This window comes from Chelonia mydas, chromosome 2 (genome assembly GCF_015237465.2).
Source record: "Chelonia mydas isolate rCheMyd1 chromosome 2, rCheMyd1.pri.v2, whole genome shotgun sequence".
Classification (NCBI taxonomy): Eukaryota; Metazoa; Chordata; order Testudines; family Cheloniidae; genus Chelonia; species Chelonia mydas.
In genome coordinates, this window is record NC_057850.1 from 132,017,311 (window position 1) to 132,036,320 (window position 19,010).

Sequence of the window (19,010 nt, forward strand, 5' to 3'; positions counted from 1 at the left end):
GGCAGGACCAAGTAAACCTAGACCATCGCTGACAAGTGTTTGTCCAACATGTTCTTAAAAACCTCTAGTGATGGAGATTTCACAACCTCCCTTAGAAGCATATTCCAGAAGTTAGCTATGCTCTTTACCTACCCTTGGAGTGTCTGGTATAGGTGGTGTTCAACTGTAATCCATGGAGCACTTGCTGATGGTCCTTGGCCAAAGGGTCATTAAGTTATAGTCAGAAAGCTTTTCCTAATATCTAACCTAAATCTCCTTTGCTGCAGATTAAGGCCATTATTTCTTTTCTACCTGCAATGGACATGGAGAACAACTGATCACCGTCCTCTTTATAACAGCCCTTAACATATTTGAAGACCCTTATCAGGTCCACCCTCAGTCTTCTGTTCTCAAGATTAAACAAGGCCAGGTTTTTTTAACCTTGCCTCATTGGACAGGTTTTCTATCCTTTTTATCATTTTTGTTGCTCTCCTCTGGACTCTCTCCAATTTGTCCATGTCTTTCTTAAAGTGTGGTGCCCAGAAATGGATGCAGTTCTCTAGCTGTGATGTTACCATTGCCAAGTAGAACAGGACAATTACCTCCCATGTCAATAAATCCCAGAATATTAGCCTTTTTTTGCATTTGAATCAAATTGTTAACTCGTACACATTTTGTGATCCGCTAGAACTTCCAGTTCCTTGTCAGCAGTACTACCACCTAGCCAGTTGTTCCCAATTGCATAGTTATGCATTTGATTTTTTCTTTCCTAAGTGAAGTACTTTGTCAAACCACCTCTCTCTGCCTGTTTCCCCTCCCGCTCTGTCTTGTCTTGTAAGATCTACGGGCCAAGGAGTGTCTCTTGTGTTTGTACAGCACCTGATTCCACTGGGATTCTGATCACAGTTGGGGTTTCCATGCACTATAGTAACATAAAATAATAATTCTTATTCCGAATGGCATACCACTTTTTTCAGCATTGGAAAATTGCCTCTAAAATGAGTTTGGATCTAGCTACAATCTCTAAAAATACAGGATTCTGTTCCATTACTGTGGTGATTTTAGTCTCCAAAAAGCTACTGTGGTAGCAGCTCTCTACCTACCTTTGGAGTGTCTGGTGTAAGTGGTGTTCAACTGTAGCCCATGGAGCACTTGCTGGTGGTCCTTGGCCAAAGGGTCATATGATGCTGGCTCCTCCTCCTTGCTATTTATTACAGTCATATTAAAGACAGCTAAAATGTCTGGTTAGCTTCCTAATAGTACTTTTTCCATGTAAGCAATTGTTGTAAATGCAACAGGGATGTTGATCCTTTGGGAATGTGAGGGGAGTTGACAAAGAGAAACCTTTAAGCTGCAGTCCATACTGTGCGAAAGCTTGAGAATTCCTCTTGTATAATGCATACCTAATGGCACAATTCTGTATCATTTCTTGGATTTTTTTTTTTTTTGGTGAGGTACAGTGATCAGTTTATGCTCTGAAGAAACTATTAAATACTCAAAAGTCAGGACATGATTTTATGATTGCACACATAACCTTAACTCTGCACCCTGCTATTGCAGATTTAACAGTACAACTTTGATTTGTCATAAGGCAGTTATTCGAAATGTAGTTATCTATATCACAGGGCTGCAGCTGTCCCCATCCACTGATACTAACTAAAGACTTGATGAGATTAATTACATGCTTAAAGTTAGAAATGTGGTTTTATATATATGTATATATGTAAAATGGTTGCAGCTGTCTCCTTTCCATTGATACTAACTGAAGCCTTGATGAGACTAATTACATGCTTAAAGTTAAGCATGTGCCTAAGTGCTTTGCTGGATCAGGGCCAGAGTGCTCAATATCTTGTTGGATCAAACTTTAACTACTTACTGTAGCTAAGATACCCCCAAGTACTGACTATGACAAGGTCTGCACCTGTCATTCTTATGGTTTGTAAACTCTTCAAGGTGTGCTATAACTAATAATGATCATCATGTTTTCAAACTCTTGAGGTCTCCTTGCTCAAGGAAGTATGCTAACAGTGTGAGCAAGCCGGGACTTTGGCATTGTTCAAAGTTTCTCTTTTGTAAAGTGCGCACTTGCCCTCCCCCCTGAACAATGAAGGAACATAGTTCCATGGACTCAGATGACAGCAGTATTGTTAAAGGGAGCTTATGTGACTGATTCCCCATACGTCGTCAGTGTACCCCACAATCCAGCACATCATTCTGAAAAGCCATATGCTATACATGCAGAGAGCTCCCTTTAAAGACAATCCAGGACCTTAATTAAACTTCCTCTTGATTTAGTGACTGGCAGGTAATACATGTAATGGAGATTATGTGCAGGAGGCCTTGGGAAAGCAGTATAGAAGTGTAGCATTAAGCAAGACCCATAATTACCGGTGAAATATAGCACCTGTTGCCTTCTTGACTTCTTTCCTGTAACACTTGTTGCAGACTTGTAATAGGGATCCCATTGTATTAGGGCCCTATTGCATGAGGTACAGACCTCTCCAGGGAAGAGCTGAATACCTTCTGTCATTGAAGAGAATGGCATATGAGGGCACTTGGCCTGGGCCAGATTAGACCCTTAGACTGTGAAGCAGTCAGAATTCAGCAGAGATGGCTTCTAAAGAAGAAAATCCTTACTCCTGGGGATCTTCTGTGCCACAGAGTTACAATCTGGGGCTGTATTTTTTTCAATTTATTTCTATGTCAGGGGATGAATGGCACAGCCAGGTTCAGAACCCAGGAGTCTGGGTTCCTAATCCCCTGCCCTGGTTCACGTTGTAAAATTAGTATGATAACTAAAGTGACTTTCTCAAGGTCAGACTGCGCCCCACTTTACCAGATAATTCATTCTAAAATACCCCGGCAATTTAAAAATAAGTTAGTCCAATCAGATTTTGAACAGCAAGAGAGGTTTTCAGCCAGAATGGGGAAGGACAGTAGGTGTGAAGTGTTCTGAGTGTAACCTATGGAGTTGGTGGGTATGTGGTGTCGTTATCTAACAAGAAGCAGGCTAGTGAAGGTGAGAGAGGCAGGCAGAGTTTATGGGTTCTCCGAGTCAAACACTGAGACCTTGTGTTTCATCCATTGGATTGATGAGATGAGACTGCCCACAGTACATCTCTATTCTGCAAGAGTGCAGCTACTGGAATATAAAATCAGAGGGAGCCAGAAGTAGAGCAAAGTTGAACCTTTGGAGTTTCTTTGAAAATCAGGCCCGTTTTACAAAAAATGTATTTGTGGCTATAGCTTACATTGAAGCCAATGGGAACTGGAGAGGCTGAGATGTGGGTAGGACATGATTTTCTTGCTACCAGTAGGAATTATCTAATTTTCAAATGAGGAATAACTGAATAGCTAATAACAAATAGCTGAATTTGGCTTGTAATTTTATAAAGGACTTAAACGTTGTACCTAAGTTAAATGGGGAAAGAGCAGGAATACATTCACTCAGGTCAATGCAGGTACTTCTGATTGACATTGGCATACGTGTGAGCAGAATTTGGCCCTCTGGACAGGTACAGGAAATCCACTTACAGTCAATCACTGTAGTCAGGTAATTTGACTGCCTGCCACCTAAATGGTCTTATTGAAGTTGTAGTAAAGAGTCATTAATCATGTGCAACATCCGTGCCCAAGCAGGCAGAATACCACAGAATGTGTCAGCAACATGAAAATAACTCTCCAAAGGCTGGAAGGAAAAAAGGAAAGGACAATATGGAGAAAAAATCATTAATCTACTGGGACAAGAACCAAAGGAGGTGTTGAAATATAAGTTTGAGCCTACAATCTGTGGTTAACGAAACATAAGGACAAGATAGGACAAGAAGCAATGGGCTTAAATTGCAGCAAGGGAGGTTTAGGTTGCACATTAAGAAAAGCTTCCTAACTGTCAGGATGGTTAAGCACTTGGAATAAATTACCTAAGGAGGTTGTGGAATCTTCATCATTGGAGATTTTTTAAAGAGCAGGTTCGATAAACACCTATCAGGCTCAGGAATGGTCTAGATAATTAGTCCTGCCACGAGTGCAGGGGACTGGACTAGATGACCTCTCAAGGTCCCTTCCAGTTCTATGATTCTATAAGATGCTTTGTCTATATTAGGGCTCTATGGCTGTAAACATTTTGAAGAGGGTAAACCACAAAAAGGTAATTTCAACTCAGAAAAGCTTTGAGTTCTGTATTGTCCTCAGTGCTTGATATCTACTAATAGGTGACTGAGGCAGGTTTCTGACTTCAGCAGGGACAGGTAGAATGATTCCAGGTAAATGCTGGAAGTGCAGCTAGCCATCATACACCCACCAGGTACATGGGGTACACCATTTCTTACTACTGGGGTTTTCTGCATCACAAATACATTGCTAGTATAACAAGGTTCAGTATATAGTAAAAGGGAATGCTAATGTTTATGCCAATAGTCCTCTCCAAGAGGTCAGATAGACTTCCCAGTCCCACCCTAGATGCAACAACAGGCAGTAGAAAGTTTTCATAGTTTTTCAGTAAAATCTCAATATTTCCTATCATATCTAGTGATGGATGAAGTATGAAAACTTAGATTAGAGTAGCTCAACCACATTCTATGGTTTGTTTTCAATTCTGCGAAAATTACAAAACCAGTGCGTCTTCAGGAGGGTGATGTGGAGGGGTTATGGTAAGAGGTGTATTGTTAAGGCAATACAAACATGGAATGTCACTCTTAATAGGGTAATGCAAAAAAACTCGTTTAAAAACTGAAAGTTGAAAGGAAACCATTGACAGTACTTGTTAATTTCCCTTCTGGTGTTTCATAAATAAAACGAGATTTGAGATCACATGTTGCCTGCATGTGGGCCTCTCTTCTGTGTTGAGAAATCAGTTCGAACTACACTACTCAAGCACAGCCTTTCTACTGATTTTCATCATTGCAGAATTGTTTAGTACAAGATGATCTAAAAATAAAAATAAATAAGGAGAAACAGGAAACACTAAAATCATGGTAAAAATAACCAGTCTCATCCTTTTACTCATTTTCAGTGAGGTTAGTACTCAAGAAGGAACTGGAGAGAAAACTTCACTGCTAGAGCCATCACTATCCAAACTGGTACAATACCGGGGACTGATTATACCAGCTTCAACACACGGGCCCCATGTGTCTGTCCAGCAGGGTAATTTAGCCCCATGCCTGTTCAACCGTTAATTTATATGGCAAATCTGAGGGCTAGTTCTATGGGAGGTGCCTTCAGTCCAGTTCTCAGTAGAGCACGCTACACGTAACTGAAAAGCAGCTCTTTTATCTGCTTGGCAAATGTGCAAATCAGGAGACTAAATTAAACAACCCCTCCTCCCCCCATGTGCTCTTACACAATAAATACAACAACACACAGTGGGACAGCTCAGCCCCCTCACAAATCAACTGCCCCCCAACTTATCCACCACATAATAAACAACTATAATTTCAAAGTAGCATCACCCTGCCTGCCCTCAGCACTCCAGCTCCGCAAATACCTGGGAAAAAAGATCAGCCCTTCAGCCTCTCCAGAGATCTAACCGATCTGGGCTCTGCGAGGCCAAGAGAAGGCATGGTGCAGAGTTGAGGACCCCCACAGAGAACACTCTGCTGGCAGCTTCCTCCTCCTGTCTAGAGTAAAGGAACTGTAGCTTGTGCCCCATCACCTACTGCAACGGTGATACAGGGAAAGAGGCAGCCTCAGGGATAGGTATGTACCAACCCATGTAGGGCTTCAAAAGTAAAAACCAACACTCTGAATTGCATGCTGTTTAATGTAGCTGGATAGTCTCATTATCCACATAAAGGGCCTAAGATTCTCAGCTGGTGTACATTGGCTATCTCCGGTGAAGACAATGGAGCTATGCTGATTGACCTAATGGTCCAGATCCTCAACTTTTTGCTATGTTGAAAATCTACAGCAGCTAACACAGAGGTGTGTGTGGGAGGGGGTGTGTGTGTGTGCACGCTCACTAGAGGAATTCTGTGCGAGGAGTGTTTAAAGACATGGCTCCTCCCAGCTGATTAAAATATTAATCACCAGAAAAGACAGGTGCGTGTTGTTTAGGTTAATGACAACTGAAAAAATTTGGCCACCTCATTGCTCATCTCCCTTTTCAGGTTCAACTGGGTTTAAGTAAAAAGTTACTTTACAAATAGCCCTTTGTAAAGGTATAATGATGTGTTTGCTGCAGCACAGAAGTTATCGGTGTACTGTAGATGTACCCAGGGTGAGAAACCTCAGCAAGGTTCAACCTCAGCAAGCTAATCAAAAGGAACTGAAATGTTATCAGACTAATGCTTAAAAGTGAGAAAATTAAGTTGAGCAGCATATCTCAAAATGATGCTTGTTTCACTGCACTATGGGAATACACACATTCAGTGAAACAACCCAATCCATATAGGAAAGGAAAGTACCATTTAAAATTCTGTAAACAATTCATTTTTTCTTTGTAAACTTTACCACTTACCTTTCACAGTAGAGTGCCTATAGATGCTTTCAGCAGCACAACCTCTGTCTAACTGACTATGGCCCCATCATCCATCTATTTTTATGGAGTGGAGAGGATGGAAGGCGTGCACATTGATATGCTCACAGGGTATCAAACTGCCTGGGGCACCTGGATGATGGGGAGGGGAGAGGTGGTTTGTGACAACTCTTTTTGTTTTTTAAGTAACAAGTTTACAAAACAAAATATTAAGTTATAATAAACTAACAAGACATGAACAGCTTCCAGTTTGTTCAAGTCCAGACAGATCTGTATTTCTCTGTTTCCACGCTGCTGAGTGTTGTGTGATTCTGTTTGAAGCTCCTAGGTGCTAACATAATATAAATGTTAATAATCAGAAAACAACTAAATGTACTGTTATTGTAACAGCAGTCCTCCAGTGAAGGGTCTCAATTATGCTATAGATGAATGGGGGGCATAACATCTGAAAACACAGTAAAAAGAAGAAATTAAAAGTCACTAATTAGCCAGCTCTGCTTCTCAACCGGTAATTTATCTAGCCAAAGATTCGATCTTTATCATTTAACTGCAGAAGCAATTGTATTAACAGGTACATACAGGAAATAATGAACCTAGAACAAAGAAAAACAGTCAAGCACAGCAATATTTGCTTTCCACTAAACATTTGACTTTTTTGGGGTGGGATGAGGGGGAGTGGAACATCAGACTATGCAAGAAGAGCTTGTTAAATATACACATTTCCCTTTGGCACGAGTGCTTTTGCTTGTCTTTCTATTGTTTATGTTTCCCATCACATCCGTTTGTATCAGTGTGAGTCTTCAGTATGTAGTTTCTTTCAAAAACTGGAGGAAAACGAATCATTGCCAACACAGTGCATATAAATACCGTATTTGAAATAACGGCTATCATTTCTGTTCTTCATTATGAGGAAGGGGGTTATTTTTAATAGCTTTGTTTTTATTTATTTTTTAGAAAAAACAACTTTCTGGTCTCCAAACCTCTGCTGTGGCTGTTTGGTAACTTGTAGTTTTAACGGCTTAATGTGGAGAAACTGTGGCCAACTGGATTGTTACAATCATAATATTTTTAAAATCTGTATTAGCGGAGTCCATTTGGAAAAAAAATTCCATTAACAGTATAAATCAAAAACGACAAGCATCCAGAGGACAGGGGAAATGACCCACCATTACTGAAGACAAAAAAACAGGCCGGAGAAAATTGCTCCAGAGAATACAGCTACTATACCGCAGGGGAGCATGAAAACAAATATCTGAGCTATTTTATAGGGAACATTTTATTTCATGGCTATAGTGCTATTATTCAGTCAAATAAATATTTTTCTTTAGTTCAAGTTGGAATTCAGATGCGTATTATCTGGCAGTAATTTGAACCTGCCTTTGATTATCCCTTCAAAAATGGCCTCTGATTTTCTTCAGCCAGTCAGAGTCAAAATTGAAGCGGTGTTGATTCTGGCCCCATTGCAAAATGTTTAAGTTGATATGGCTGAAATGAGCTGCAAAAACAAATATGCTCCTTTATCGGCCTGATTTTACTGTCACGTTTTCCTTGTAGCATCTCATTTACACAAGTGTAAATCAGTTATAACTTCACTGAAGTCAACAAAGAGAATCAGGCTCAGAAGGTATATTGACTGTTGAAGACAAATAATTCAGAAAAAAAATCTTTTTACTGGCAGTAAATGTATCTATTAAATGCAAGATGGCCATTTTCTTCTTTGGAATATAAAGTTATATTGCTGAGAGTGCCCAGGAGGAATACATTTGCCCACCATAATTCCAGAACTTCATATGTTACCCTAGCAACTATTTAAGGAGATTTTTACACCTCGGTCATCCCCAATTTAAAACATGGCTTACTTCTGTGGAGGCTAATGACTTTTGGTCAGTATCCTATGATGGCTGGACAGCAGCTTTTGTGGGTTTGGGGATGTGGATAGCTGTGAGCTGGACTGAGACCTCTGGCAACAAGAATGCACTGCCATTTATGATTGTCAACTGAGTTAATCTGATCAGAGAAGGCAGGAGCTGAACAGACTCAAAGTGTCTCTCTCTCCATCATAACTTGGCAGAACCTCCGCTAGGACTAACATAGGCAAGGCATTTGCGGACAGTTGTGTTGCTGCTGGCCATTGCTGTAGTTGTTCTGGAGTTACTAATATAGAACACAAAAAAGCCGTGTCAAAAGAACATTCAGGTTCCATAGTCCAGCACTCCAAAGCCAGGAAGTGCCTGAAGTAAGGCTGGCTGTACAACCTGAATTCATCCCCCTTGGGGGTTGCAATTTATTTCAAGAACGTTTCAGTGTAATTTAAGGCATGTAATTTACATATTCATTTGGATACAGCCCTTAATTCCATGATCACATACTATTTTTCCCCACAGGAATCCCCACCATTCTCCCCTAAGCCAATTAGCTCCCAGTCCCAGTCTCCTTGCCCAACCAGTCCTACCCTCCCCTGGCTCCCAATCCCATTCTCCTTTCCCGACAAGCCCCAGTTTTTCCCTCCAACTTCCAGTCACAATTTGTCTACCCTACTGTTAGGTTTCCCTCCCCACTCTGAACTCTAGGGTACAGATGTGGGGACCCGCATGAAAGACCCCCTAAGCTTATTTCTAACAGCTTAGGTTAAAATTTCCTCAAGGCACAAATTCTTTGCCCTTGGAGAGTAACATCAAGTGATTTAACAAAGAATCAGGGAAAAGACCACTTGGAGTTTCTATTCCCCCAAAATATGCCCCCAAGCCCTTACACCCCCTTTCCTGGGGAGGCTTGAGAATAATATCCTAACCAATTGGTTACAAAGTGATCACAGACCCAAACCCCTTGGTCTTAGGACAATAGAGAAATCAGTCAGGTTCTTAAAAGAAGGATTTTATTTAAAAAAAAATAAGGTAAAAATCACCTCTGTGCAATGAGGATGGAAAATAACTTTACAGGGTAACAAAAGATTCAAAAACACAGAAGATTTCCCTCTGGACCAAACTTTAAAGTTACAACCCCCCTCCCCACCCGGAATACACCTTCCTCTCAGCACAGAGAAAATCACAAGCCAAAACAAAAATAAGCTAACACATTCCCTTGCTAGTACTTACTAATTCTAATGGAGTTGGATTGCTTGCTTCCTTGATCTGTGTCTGGCAAGCACACACAACAGACAGACAAAAACTTCCCATCCCCCCCCCCCCAGATTTGAAAGTATCTTGTCCCCTTATTGGTCCTTTTGGTCAGGTGCCAGCCAGGTTACCTGAGCTTCTTAACCCTTTACAGGTAAAAGGATTTTGTGCCTCTGGCCAGGAGGGATTTTATAGTACTGTATACAGGAAGGTTGTTACCCTTCCTTTTATATTTATGACACCTACTCTCTCAGTCCCAGTCTCTCCAGACTCCTTGTCCCAATCTACTCCTTTCCCTCCCTGTGCTCTGACTTTTGTCCCCTCTGTATTCAAATCAGATGGTTTCGTCCTCCATGCTGCTTGAGTTCTGGGGGGACAAGGGGGTGTGGTCATTGAGTGCCCAGCCCCACTCCAGCACACACAGCAGCTAGGAGCAGCAATTACAGGGAAAGTCCAACTTTGCCCCATAGCCCTGCATAGGAATATGCCCACTCACTCTGTGGGAATGGCACATGTACAGTCTGGTCAACACTAAGAGCTGTGAGAGGGCTGAGCATGCCCAGGGAAGGCAAAATATGTTCTTTCCTAGCCTTGTTCTGGGATGTGGCTGAATTGTTTAGATTGAAATTTTCCCCCCAAAAATCAGCCTGAGGCAGACATCTAGCATGGAAAATTTCAGCCCAAATAGTTAGTCTGGCAAAGCTATAACCACTGAAAACAGGGTCTTATAATGGGAAATATCAGGCAAACTTCATAGGCGGCGCTACTAGCTCTACCAATGTTTTTTAATTACACTTTGGTCTACAGCGTTGACCAACCTGTACTTCTCATAAGTGACTGACATGTTCCTTTTCATATGAGTTTTGATATACTGCAAGCACAATGTTGGCAAAATTAACTCCTTTTTATTAACTTTTTGATTCTCCAGTGTAAAGACAAAATTCAGAATTTTTCAAAAGCCACTGTTGAAAGGTTGAAATCTTGGATCCTGATCCTGCTTCAAGATTCCCATGGGAAGCTGTTTTACATTTTGTAGTAGGCCAAGTGAGTATAACCTGCAAAGACAAAAATGTTGAACTTCATACCAATTCCCCATTCCGACTAAGGGAAATAATTTTGGTTTTACTTAATTCTAGAGATAGGAAAAGTGCATCTAAATGCAGATCATTGGTTTGAGCCAGAATATGTGGTTTGTAGGAAGCCGCTGTCTAAAATGGGGTTAGCTGAAAAAAGGTTACACACATCCCCAATAAGCATAAGAAGATGGAAGAAACTTTCCTCCAGGTAGGTTGTTCCACAACTGACCATTATGGAGTTTCTTGCCCTTTCTTCTGAACCATCTGGTGGCCATTGTCAGAAATTGGAGCTGCCATACTGAATCAGATCAGTGGTCCAGCTAGTTAGGTATCTTGTGTTCAACATCTGGATCTGAACTTTATGACTAAAGAATCTTTTATCTGAATTCATTTCAAAATGTATAATCTCCATCAAATCTGAATCTGGAACAAAGACAGCATGCACACACAAACATACACCCCTCCTCCACACCCAAACTCACTCCCTCGCATATACTAAACTCACTCCCTCGCTTTTGGTGCACCTGTTTGCAGCAGGACCATTACACCTGTGACGGGGATTAGACGATAAGGCAACAAACAGTATCAACAAATTACACTGAAATTTTCTTGAAATCAACTGTAGCTTCACAACGAAATAGCACTTCAGATCAGGGCCACTTGAGATTGATTATTTTAAAATGTGAGACTAAGGATGCAAGTCTTCATTCATCTTCCATACACATCCAGAACAATGGACTTCTCAGAACATCCGTGGCTTTGTGAAGTGTAAAGAATAATAGTTATTATGTATCGGTATTGAGCCTGACCCTTGGTAGAACTGTACAGTCAATGGAAAACAGTTACTCATATCATACAACTGCTCTATATTCTTATTCTCTTTATTTTTTAAGACCAAGTGAACATTAAGCTGGGTTTTAAACTAATGAAGGTACCTTCAAGAATTTCTTGTTAATGTGATGATATACTAGTATTTGTTTCACATACTTTACCAATCACCAGCTACATTTTGAGATCAAGTCAGATCAAGTGAGCGAAGACACATTATAAACAGATATGCTAGGCCATTACTACAGTCTCTTGTAATATTTTCTGGAGGAAATCCTGAATTATAATTGACAGTGAGCTATTAATGAAACGTCCACTCACATACTAATGAACCGAAGAAAACTAAACTTTGGGAATATCTTAAGCCTCTCTCCCCATGCTCAGCCAGAAGTTAACTGATTAGCTCAAATGACCATCCGTATTCGTCAGTTACCAATATATTGCTTTATTTCTTGGTAGTAAATTAAGGCTTTATAGTGAGATTCACACAGTACAGGCCAATTGAAGACATCAGAATCTTTAACAACCATGTAGCAGTGTTCATTCCATTTAGCCAAGGCAGAAAGGTAGCAACTTGTTATAAACACTTAAATGTCACTAGTGAGACCTCGAGTGCCAATGGCTCAGCCAAATTCACACCAACCTTGAGAATGGATTCAACAGCTTAACTCTCCTTGGGGACAGTGAAGAGAATCACTAGCTGGGATAAAATCCACTCTGCAACCTCCTGAGAAATCAGCTTTGTGAAAAAAGGAAGCTAACCTGATGTTAGTTGACATAAAATGGCACCACTCCCTAACATACACCGATTAGTGACACAGTGGTAATGAGGAGCTGTAAGAGCTTTTCCCCACAATTATTTTGGCTCCTACCCCTTGTCTCTTTTGGACAGTGTTATTTAATTCAGAGGGAACTGAAGGCTGCTTAATGAGTTTGCCCATGAGACCACAATATTCCGCAAGTGAAAAAATACACAAACTGACAAACGGAGAAGCAATATGTACAGGCTAAAGATCTTTTCTCAGAAGTAGAACACATCCTGCCAGCTTTGCCTTTTATACATTGTGTGAGTGTGGCTACAGATTATTTCCTCAGTGATTATGTATGTTCTTAAACCCATGGATTTTCACTTCATCTCAGTGACATTGTTAATGTTGTCTGGAGACGATGCAGCTACTGTTCTTTGAAAACCAGACAGAGCGTTTTCCTTCCCACATCTCTCTAGCAGAGACATTTACAGTGATTGAGCCTAACATATGAACCAGTTGTCAATCATGTGTAGGGGGCCTGCCTGAAAATATCATCACTTCTAATGAGTCTGGCTTTCAGATCTAAGGACTGGAAGGTTCTTGCCAGAAATAAGTGGGAAAGTAGTTGCCAGAAGACTGTGATGGAAGTTACCATGAAATGATCACCTGCTCAGGGAAAGAAGGGGACAACAAGCAGGGAGAAGCCTCAACATTGATTGCACTGGCAAGAGAGAGCAGCTATAACAGTAACACCTGTTAGAGTAACAATCTTCAACCATATGGGGCAGTACTGATATGCAATTTTTTGCTCAACAACGGCCATTTCTTCAGTTGAAAGGAATGTGCTGTCATGGCTGCACAGAATCCAATTCTAATATGGATACCATTCCAAATCCCTCTTTCCCAAAGATGTGATCTGATATCAGGGTAATGAATTCCAAGCCTTGAAATCTACTATCCATCCTTTAAATACGAAGGCCCTAGAAAATGTACGTGCTTCTGTGTATAAATGCCTAAACATTCCTTTTACTTAAAAGGAGTCTCAGTTGCAAAGGCTCCTTTTACCGATAAAGGAATTAAAACATGCTCTGCGGCAACAACAAGGGTTACTGTGAGACAGCCCAACTACTGGGACTTTCATAGGTTTGCCCTTGTATGACCCACTCTGAGACACTTCCCTAATCCCCGGAGTGCTGCTGCAGTATCTTAATTCACAGTAGTAACAAAATGGGATTTCTCAGACCAATTTGCAGCTAAGTAAAACGTTGAATTTTCCCCTTAGTGGCCTGGAAAGGAGTATCTGCTGCTTCCTACATTTCTTAAAAATGTTCCTTCCACTCAAGTGCTAGTGACACTGCTTAGTGGACCCAAAGGTGCCCAGTACTAGCAAAGGATGCTTCCAAGCCAACAGAAAAGGCCCGTGCTGGATTAGCGGGAGTAGTAGGTTAACACATTAGTGATCCACATATAAGCTGTTGACGAGGTATCCCAGGATGGGTAGGATTTTCAAATGCCCTCGGTGCTCGCTAACTCTGCTCCCATTGACTTTATCGACTTTAAGTCAATGGGAGCAGAGCTAGGCCAACATCGAACGTATTTGAAAATCCCACCCAATACTGCCCTGGGGATTGCTGGAACATGGTTAAGGGACTTCCAAGAAGATGCTACTTAGACAAGGTGGTGTTGCATCAGCCATGTTGGAGGAATTTGGGGGGTGGGTTTCGAGAAAAATAGTGCCCCTGCAGCGTCATGAACACAGCTGGAGCTCAGACTGAATGCTGCTCAAGTTGCACCGCAAAGGGAGTGATTATGTGCTATTCCCCTTGGAGAGCTAGTTCAGGCGAGGAAAGGGTCTGGATTACCAGGGGCATAGCACTGCCATGGTGCTGTGGAGTACTCACTGCTTTTAGGTTAAGGAAGCATCTCCGCAGAGACACAATCAAATAACAAAGTGATAGTTTAAAACAAAAAAATATTCTTTTTAAAAAACAAACCTCACCAGCACCATACAAGAAAGCTGACTCCCACGACCATAGAGAGAAGAGCTAGGTACTGTTTGTGGGAGGGTGTGTTTATACATCAATGTTTTTAATCAACAGGTGCAGAGTGTCCTTTCAGAAAAAAGCGGGGTTGGTGTGCTCAATAATACAGCGCTTGCAATGGCGTTTAACAAAACGCAGAGCGTCCACGGAAACCTCACAGTCCTGCACGTTCAGCATCTGCAGGTCAAAGCAGTTCGCAGCTACGATCTGTAGGCCCTGGCCTGTGATGCTCTCACATGACTTCAGGCTCAGGCGCTTCAAGTTGAAGCAGTTCAGGGCCAGAAACTCCAGGCCGGTGTCTGAGACCAGTGGGCACTTGCCAATATCCAGCGATTTGAGTTTTGTGCAATTTTTGGCGAGGTACTCCACGCCGTGGTCCGTGATGCCCTCGCAGCCCCGCGCATTGAGGTAGCGCAGTTTGCTGCAGTACTTGGCAATGTAACGGATGCCCACGTCTGTGATGCGACCGCAGTGTGCGATGCTGAGGTACCGCAGACGCGACTCCAACTTGGCGATCTCCCGCATGCCGAAGTCGCTGACGAAACGGCAGTCGCTCACGCTCAGCTCCTTGATGGATGTGCAGTAAATCATTAGGTAACGGAGGCCTTCATCAGTGATGCGGACGCAGCGGCGCAGGTACAGATGAGTCAGCTGAGTGCAGTGTGCGGCGATGGTGTGCAGGCCTTCGTCCTCAAGCACAAAACAGTCTGTCATGTCCAGGTAGCGGATAGAGATCTGTTTGCCATGTAACGGGGACAGCTTGATGGAGGCTTCGCGGGTCAAACTAATGCATGTCACTTTGGAACAGCCTACATGGAAAAACACAATGTTAATAAGTTGCAAAGCAACTCCTCTGGCAGGATGGGGGAGGTTGGCGTGTAACTGCAGACCTCAACACACGGGTAGTTATGCAGGCATCTCAGTGCTGCCAGATCCCAGAAAGTACTCTGATGAAACAGACACTAGTCCAGGTTCTGCCACAGCAGCCATTCATCTTAAATAACTCCACTGAAGTCAGTAAAGTTACTCCAGTAATCTAAACAACATCAGAACCACAGAAGTGTGGTTTTTCCATGTCCCAAATTAGGTCAGATCATGGCCCTCAATTTCTTTATGAAGGGACAGATTCTGAACTCTGTTACCCCAGCACAAATCCAGTAATGGTTTTGGACAACATGGGGACCACAAGTACATCAGCGCACACTGTTCTCTGGGCTGTGGCGATGTCACCGCTGATTTACTTAGGGCATGTCTATGCTGCCCCGCAGTTCAAACTACAAACGTGAATACCAGTGTGCACTGAAGTGCTGCACTGTATCGCTCCCCTCTGGATGCTGCAGGTGCAAATTAAAAGGTCTCTAGGTTACATTAATGTAGCCCTTTTCTGACAGGGAGATGTTAACACAAGCTAGGAACCTCTTCGTTTGCGCCACAGTGCAACATGGGGGAGCGAGAGCACAGCACTTTGGTGCAGACGACTATTCACACCCCCAGAGTCCAAACTGTGGGGCAGTGTAGACGTGCCCCCAATTGGTGATCCAGCATCAGAGGCCATTTTACTGTCAAGCACCGCAAGAAACAAAAGGGAAACCCCCAGGCCCAGATGGGCTAATGTTTGGGGAACAGAAATGTATGGTCTGCCCTACTGATGCCAATCGGGCTAGTAAGCAAGTGACACCCATCTAGCAACTGGATGACAATTATAGTGTATGTCATGGCATCTTACATTCAAGCAACACAACCAGCCTGACCCTTGAATGTGCAGAAAATCTGGAAAATCACATGCAGCACTCAAATGCTAATTTCTCTCCTCTCCATTGTGATTCCCTTTCAAAGTATGTTATATTAAGCAGAGGACCTTTTCTTTCTTATTTTCCATAATAATAATAATAATAATAACAATGCAGAGCACTAGCCACCAGGCCAGCCAGCCACAGGACCAAACACAGAGTTACCAGGAATTCAATCCAGGGACCAGCTTCAGCCCTGACATGAACAGGTGTATTTCTCCCATTTCCTCCTTCTCGGGGTCATGGGGAACTAAGGAGTGCAGCAGAGGCAGCAGGGTCCTTCCCTGAGAGAGGGATGGGGTAGAGGAAGAAAGCACCAAGTGTCACCCTGAAGCCCATTAACTCTGTAGCGACACATCTGGCCTGTTCCATTCTACAGTCTTTAGCCAAGGAAGATAGGACAATGTAGCACAGGCCCTTTGGGGTGTGACAAAAAGTAAAGCAAGAAAATCAGTGTAGATGCTAGGATGAAACAAGTAAAACAGGGAAATCAGAGGTGGCATTAGAGCTGTAGGAACCTCAAAAATTGCCTGTTTGATTTATGCACTCATCATACTAGGTTTACAGTAGGAGCTTTGATTTAGACTTTTGCTTTGGTCAAACAGATGCAAAGTTTAACTGAAATCGCACACTACGTGCAAGTGGCAAGTACTGCACAGCACCTGGGGAAGCCCTAGGATCTTGAGACAGGGAGAACCATTTTGATTAGTCAACAGTGTCCTCAGAAAATCAATACCCCTTTTTCCCTTTTGGATATTCTGGTTCAGGTCTCTGCAGATGATGGTGTGGTTTATAATGAGAACAATCAATCGAATCTGGAAGACTCAGAACAAACAAATGTGTGCGCACACACACACACGACGGCTGCAAGGAGAGTTCCAAAGGGAGGCAATGCAACTGGAGTTCAGCCATGTAAACATTCCTTAGACTAGACAACAGAAGATGGCACAAGGGCCTACTCCTCCAGTTGGGTCTGCCCAAGTGGATGCTGGCAACCTGGCAGAACCCCACTTATGTCAGTGCAGTTTGGCGTGAGCACGAGGGTCTGTCTGCACGGATCTGACTGCAGGACAGTGGTATAAATGTGGACTCTTTACAAACAGATTAGGATTTATTTTTAAAATTAAGATAGTGAGAATGAAGGTCTGCAGACAGAGAGAAGGAGAAGAAAATTCTGCTTGTTGAATATTCGAGAAAGAGGGAAATATGAATGACTAATGCATTTCTGAGATGAAAATGAAAAGTTGAGTCTCCCCGCAGGGCTGGATTTACTGTACATGGCCATGTGATCACTGTTTTGACAGGCTCAGCATCTCCTTGTTGTCTAGTTACTTTGGCTACAGCATATGATATTTGTTGGGAAGGGTGTTCAGAATGATTTCACCAGAAGAAAAGAGTGCACATTGATTATAGGACTTTTTTTTTTTTTTTTTTTTTAAGTGAAGTGACATTTTTCTGGGTCTGTAACAATTTTTCTGTCCCAAATAATAAAGATATAAAAACAAACCCTCATACAGCAAGATTTTTCCATAGAGGAAATGTAACTAATTTAAAATGCAGGAGAAACTTCCAAGTGGAATGAAAGAACCTTGGCCAGCATATGTTGGATAATAGTTTGCAGTCAAGCTCAAACAGCTCCTGGAGTTATCTGAGGCCTGCTAAAGGAGTGGATGTTGAGAGTTACAGAATTTATGTTGTGGAAAACTCTGATAGTTAATAGGGATGCCTGTTTTTGACATTAAAATATTGATATCTTATCAGTGCCAAAGAATAGCCCTTAAGAACAAAGAGACAGCTGAACTAAACATATGGAAGTGAAATTCTTTGAATTAATTAGGTTTTCTTTTGGGTCAAAGAGATCCAGGCTTTCATAGTTTTATTGATAGATCATTTACTGTGACCAAAACTGCCACGGTCTCCATTATGTCACACAGCACACCCACCCAAGCTTTCGTGCTTGTTACTACACCACATGTCATGTGTAGGCCCAAGCCTTTTTTTCAACTACCCCTAGCATTTAATCACAGAGGAATCTCAATATTTTGGGCTAGATTTTGGCCAAGAGTCCATCAGAGTCCAGCTAGACACATTAGGTTCAGAGAGAGACTGCAGCCGTCGGAGCTGCCAGGAGAGCATTACAACCAGAATTCCTCCGGGGGGCTCCCAGGCAGCACACTCTGGTGTGTGTCCTGCATCAGCCTTGAAGAAGGCTCATTCTCGCATCTCAATGCTCTACTAGTGCCTCCCTCACTCTTGTCCCCTTACAGGTACTTAGGTCCCACAGGGACTCTAGGAGAGAAAAGCATCGAAGCTCCCCATTAGGATCCCACCAATCCCTGTGTGCAGGCTAAAGAGGGACGGGAACCTCTTTGTGCCCTCTCCCGTTTGTGCATTTGCACAGAGGCTGATCAGAATTTGACCCCAGCTCTTAAACACTGCTCATGCAGAGCTGCACATTTGCAGAGCACTTCTCCTGTTTAGGCTGCAAGCTTCTTGGAGCAGAGATCCGCTCTTACTCTGCTTGCAAAGATAAAAACATGAGAAAAGGGAGAAAGGTGGTGTGTGGATTATTGATGAGAAGAAGAAGGTAGGAACTGTGGCTTGAATAGGAGCTGTCCACAGAGCTATTGTTTGTACAGCCCAATCTCCCCCTCCAATCTCTGGGGTGTCACCTACAAACCCTAAAACATGGCTAATCCCCTTCTCTTCCCCTCATCTCCCACATGACCTTTTTGGATCAGGGTGCCTCTTCCTGGTGACCCCCCAGAAACTCACAAGGGAGAAGCAGTTTCCTGATGGCCCAGATATTCGGGTAGCGGGCTACCTGTCCCCCAGATGATAGGGGGCAGACCTAGTCCCACTTGAAATGGATGTAAAGAGAAATGGGAAACAGCAACTGGAAGAACTAGGCTGGTTCCTATGGGTGATAAGAGATTTTTAAGGGTGCTTGCATAGTAC

General features: G+C 42.5%; 1 protein-coding gene across 4 annotated transcripts in view; it reads right to left on the reverse strand.

The window, feature by feature from the left end:
• Window positions 1–11,897: 11,897 nt before the first annotated feature.
• Window positions 11,898–19,010, reverse strand: part of FBXL7 (F-box and leucine rich repeat protein 7) — a 311,069-nt gene continuing 303,956 nt past the window's right edge. For all 4 annotated transcript variants that reach the window (XM_043540241.1, XM_007065027.4, XM_043540242.1 and 1 more), the window contains one exon: window positions 11,898–15,071. In XM_043540241.1, coding sequence (XP_043396176.1) covers window positions 14,335–15,071 — 737 coding nt within the window. In that variant the 3' untranslated portion in view covers window positions 11,898–14,334. The remainder of the gene's footprint in view (window positions 15,072–19,010) is intronic.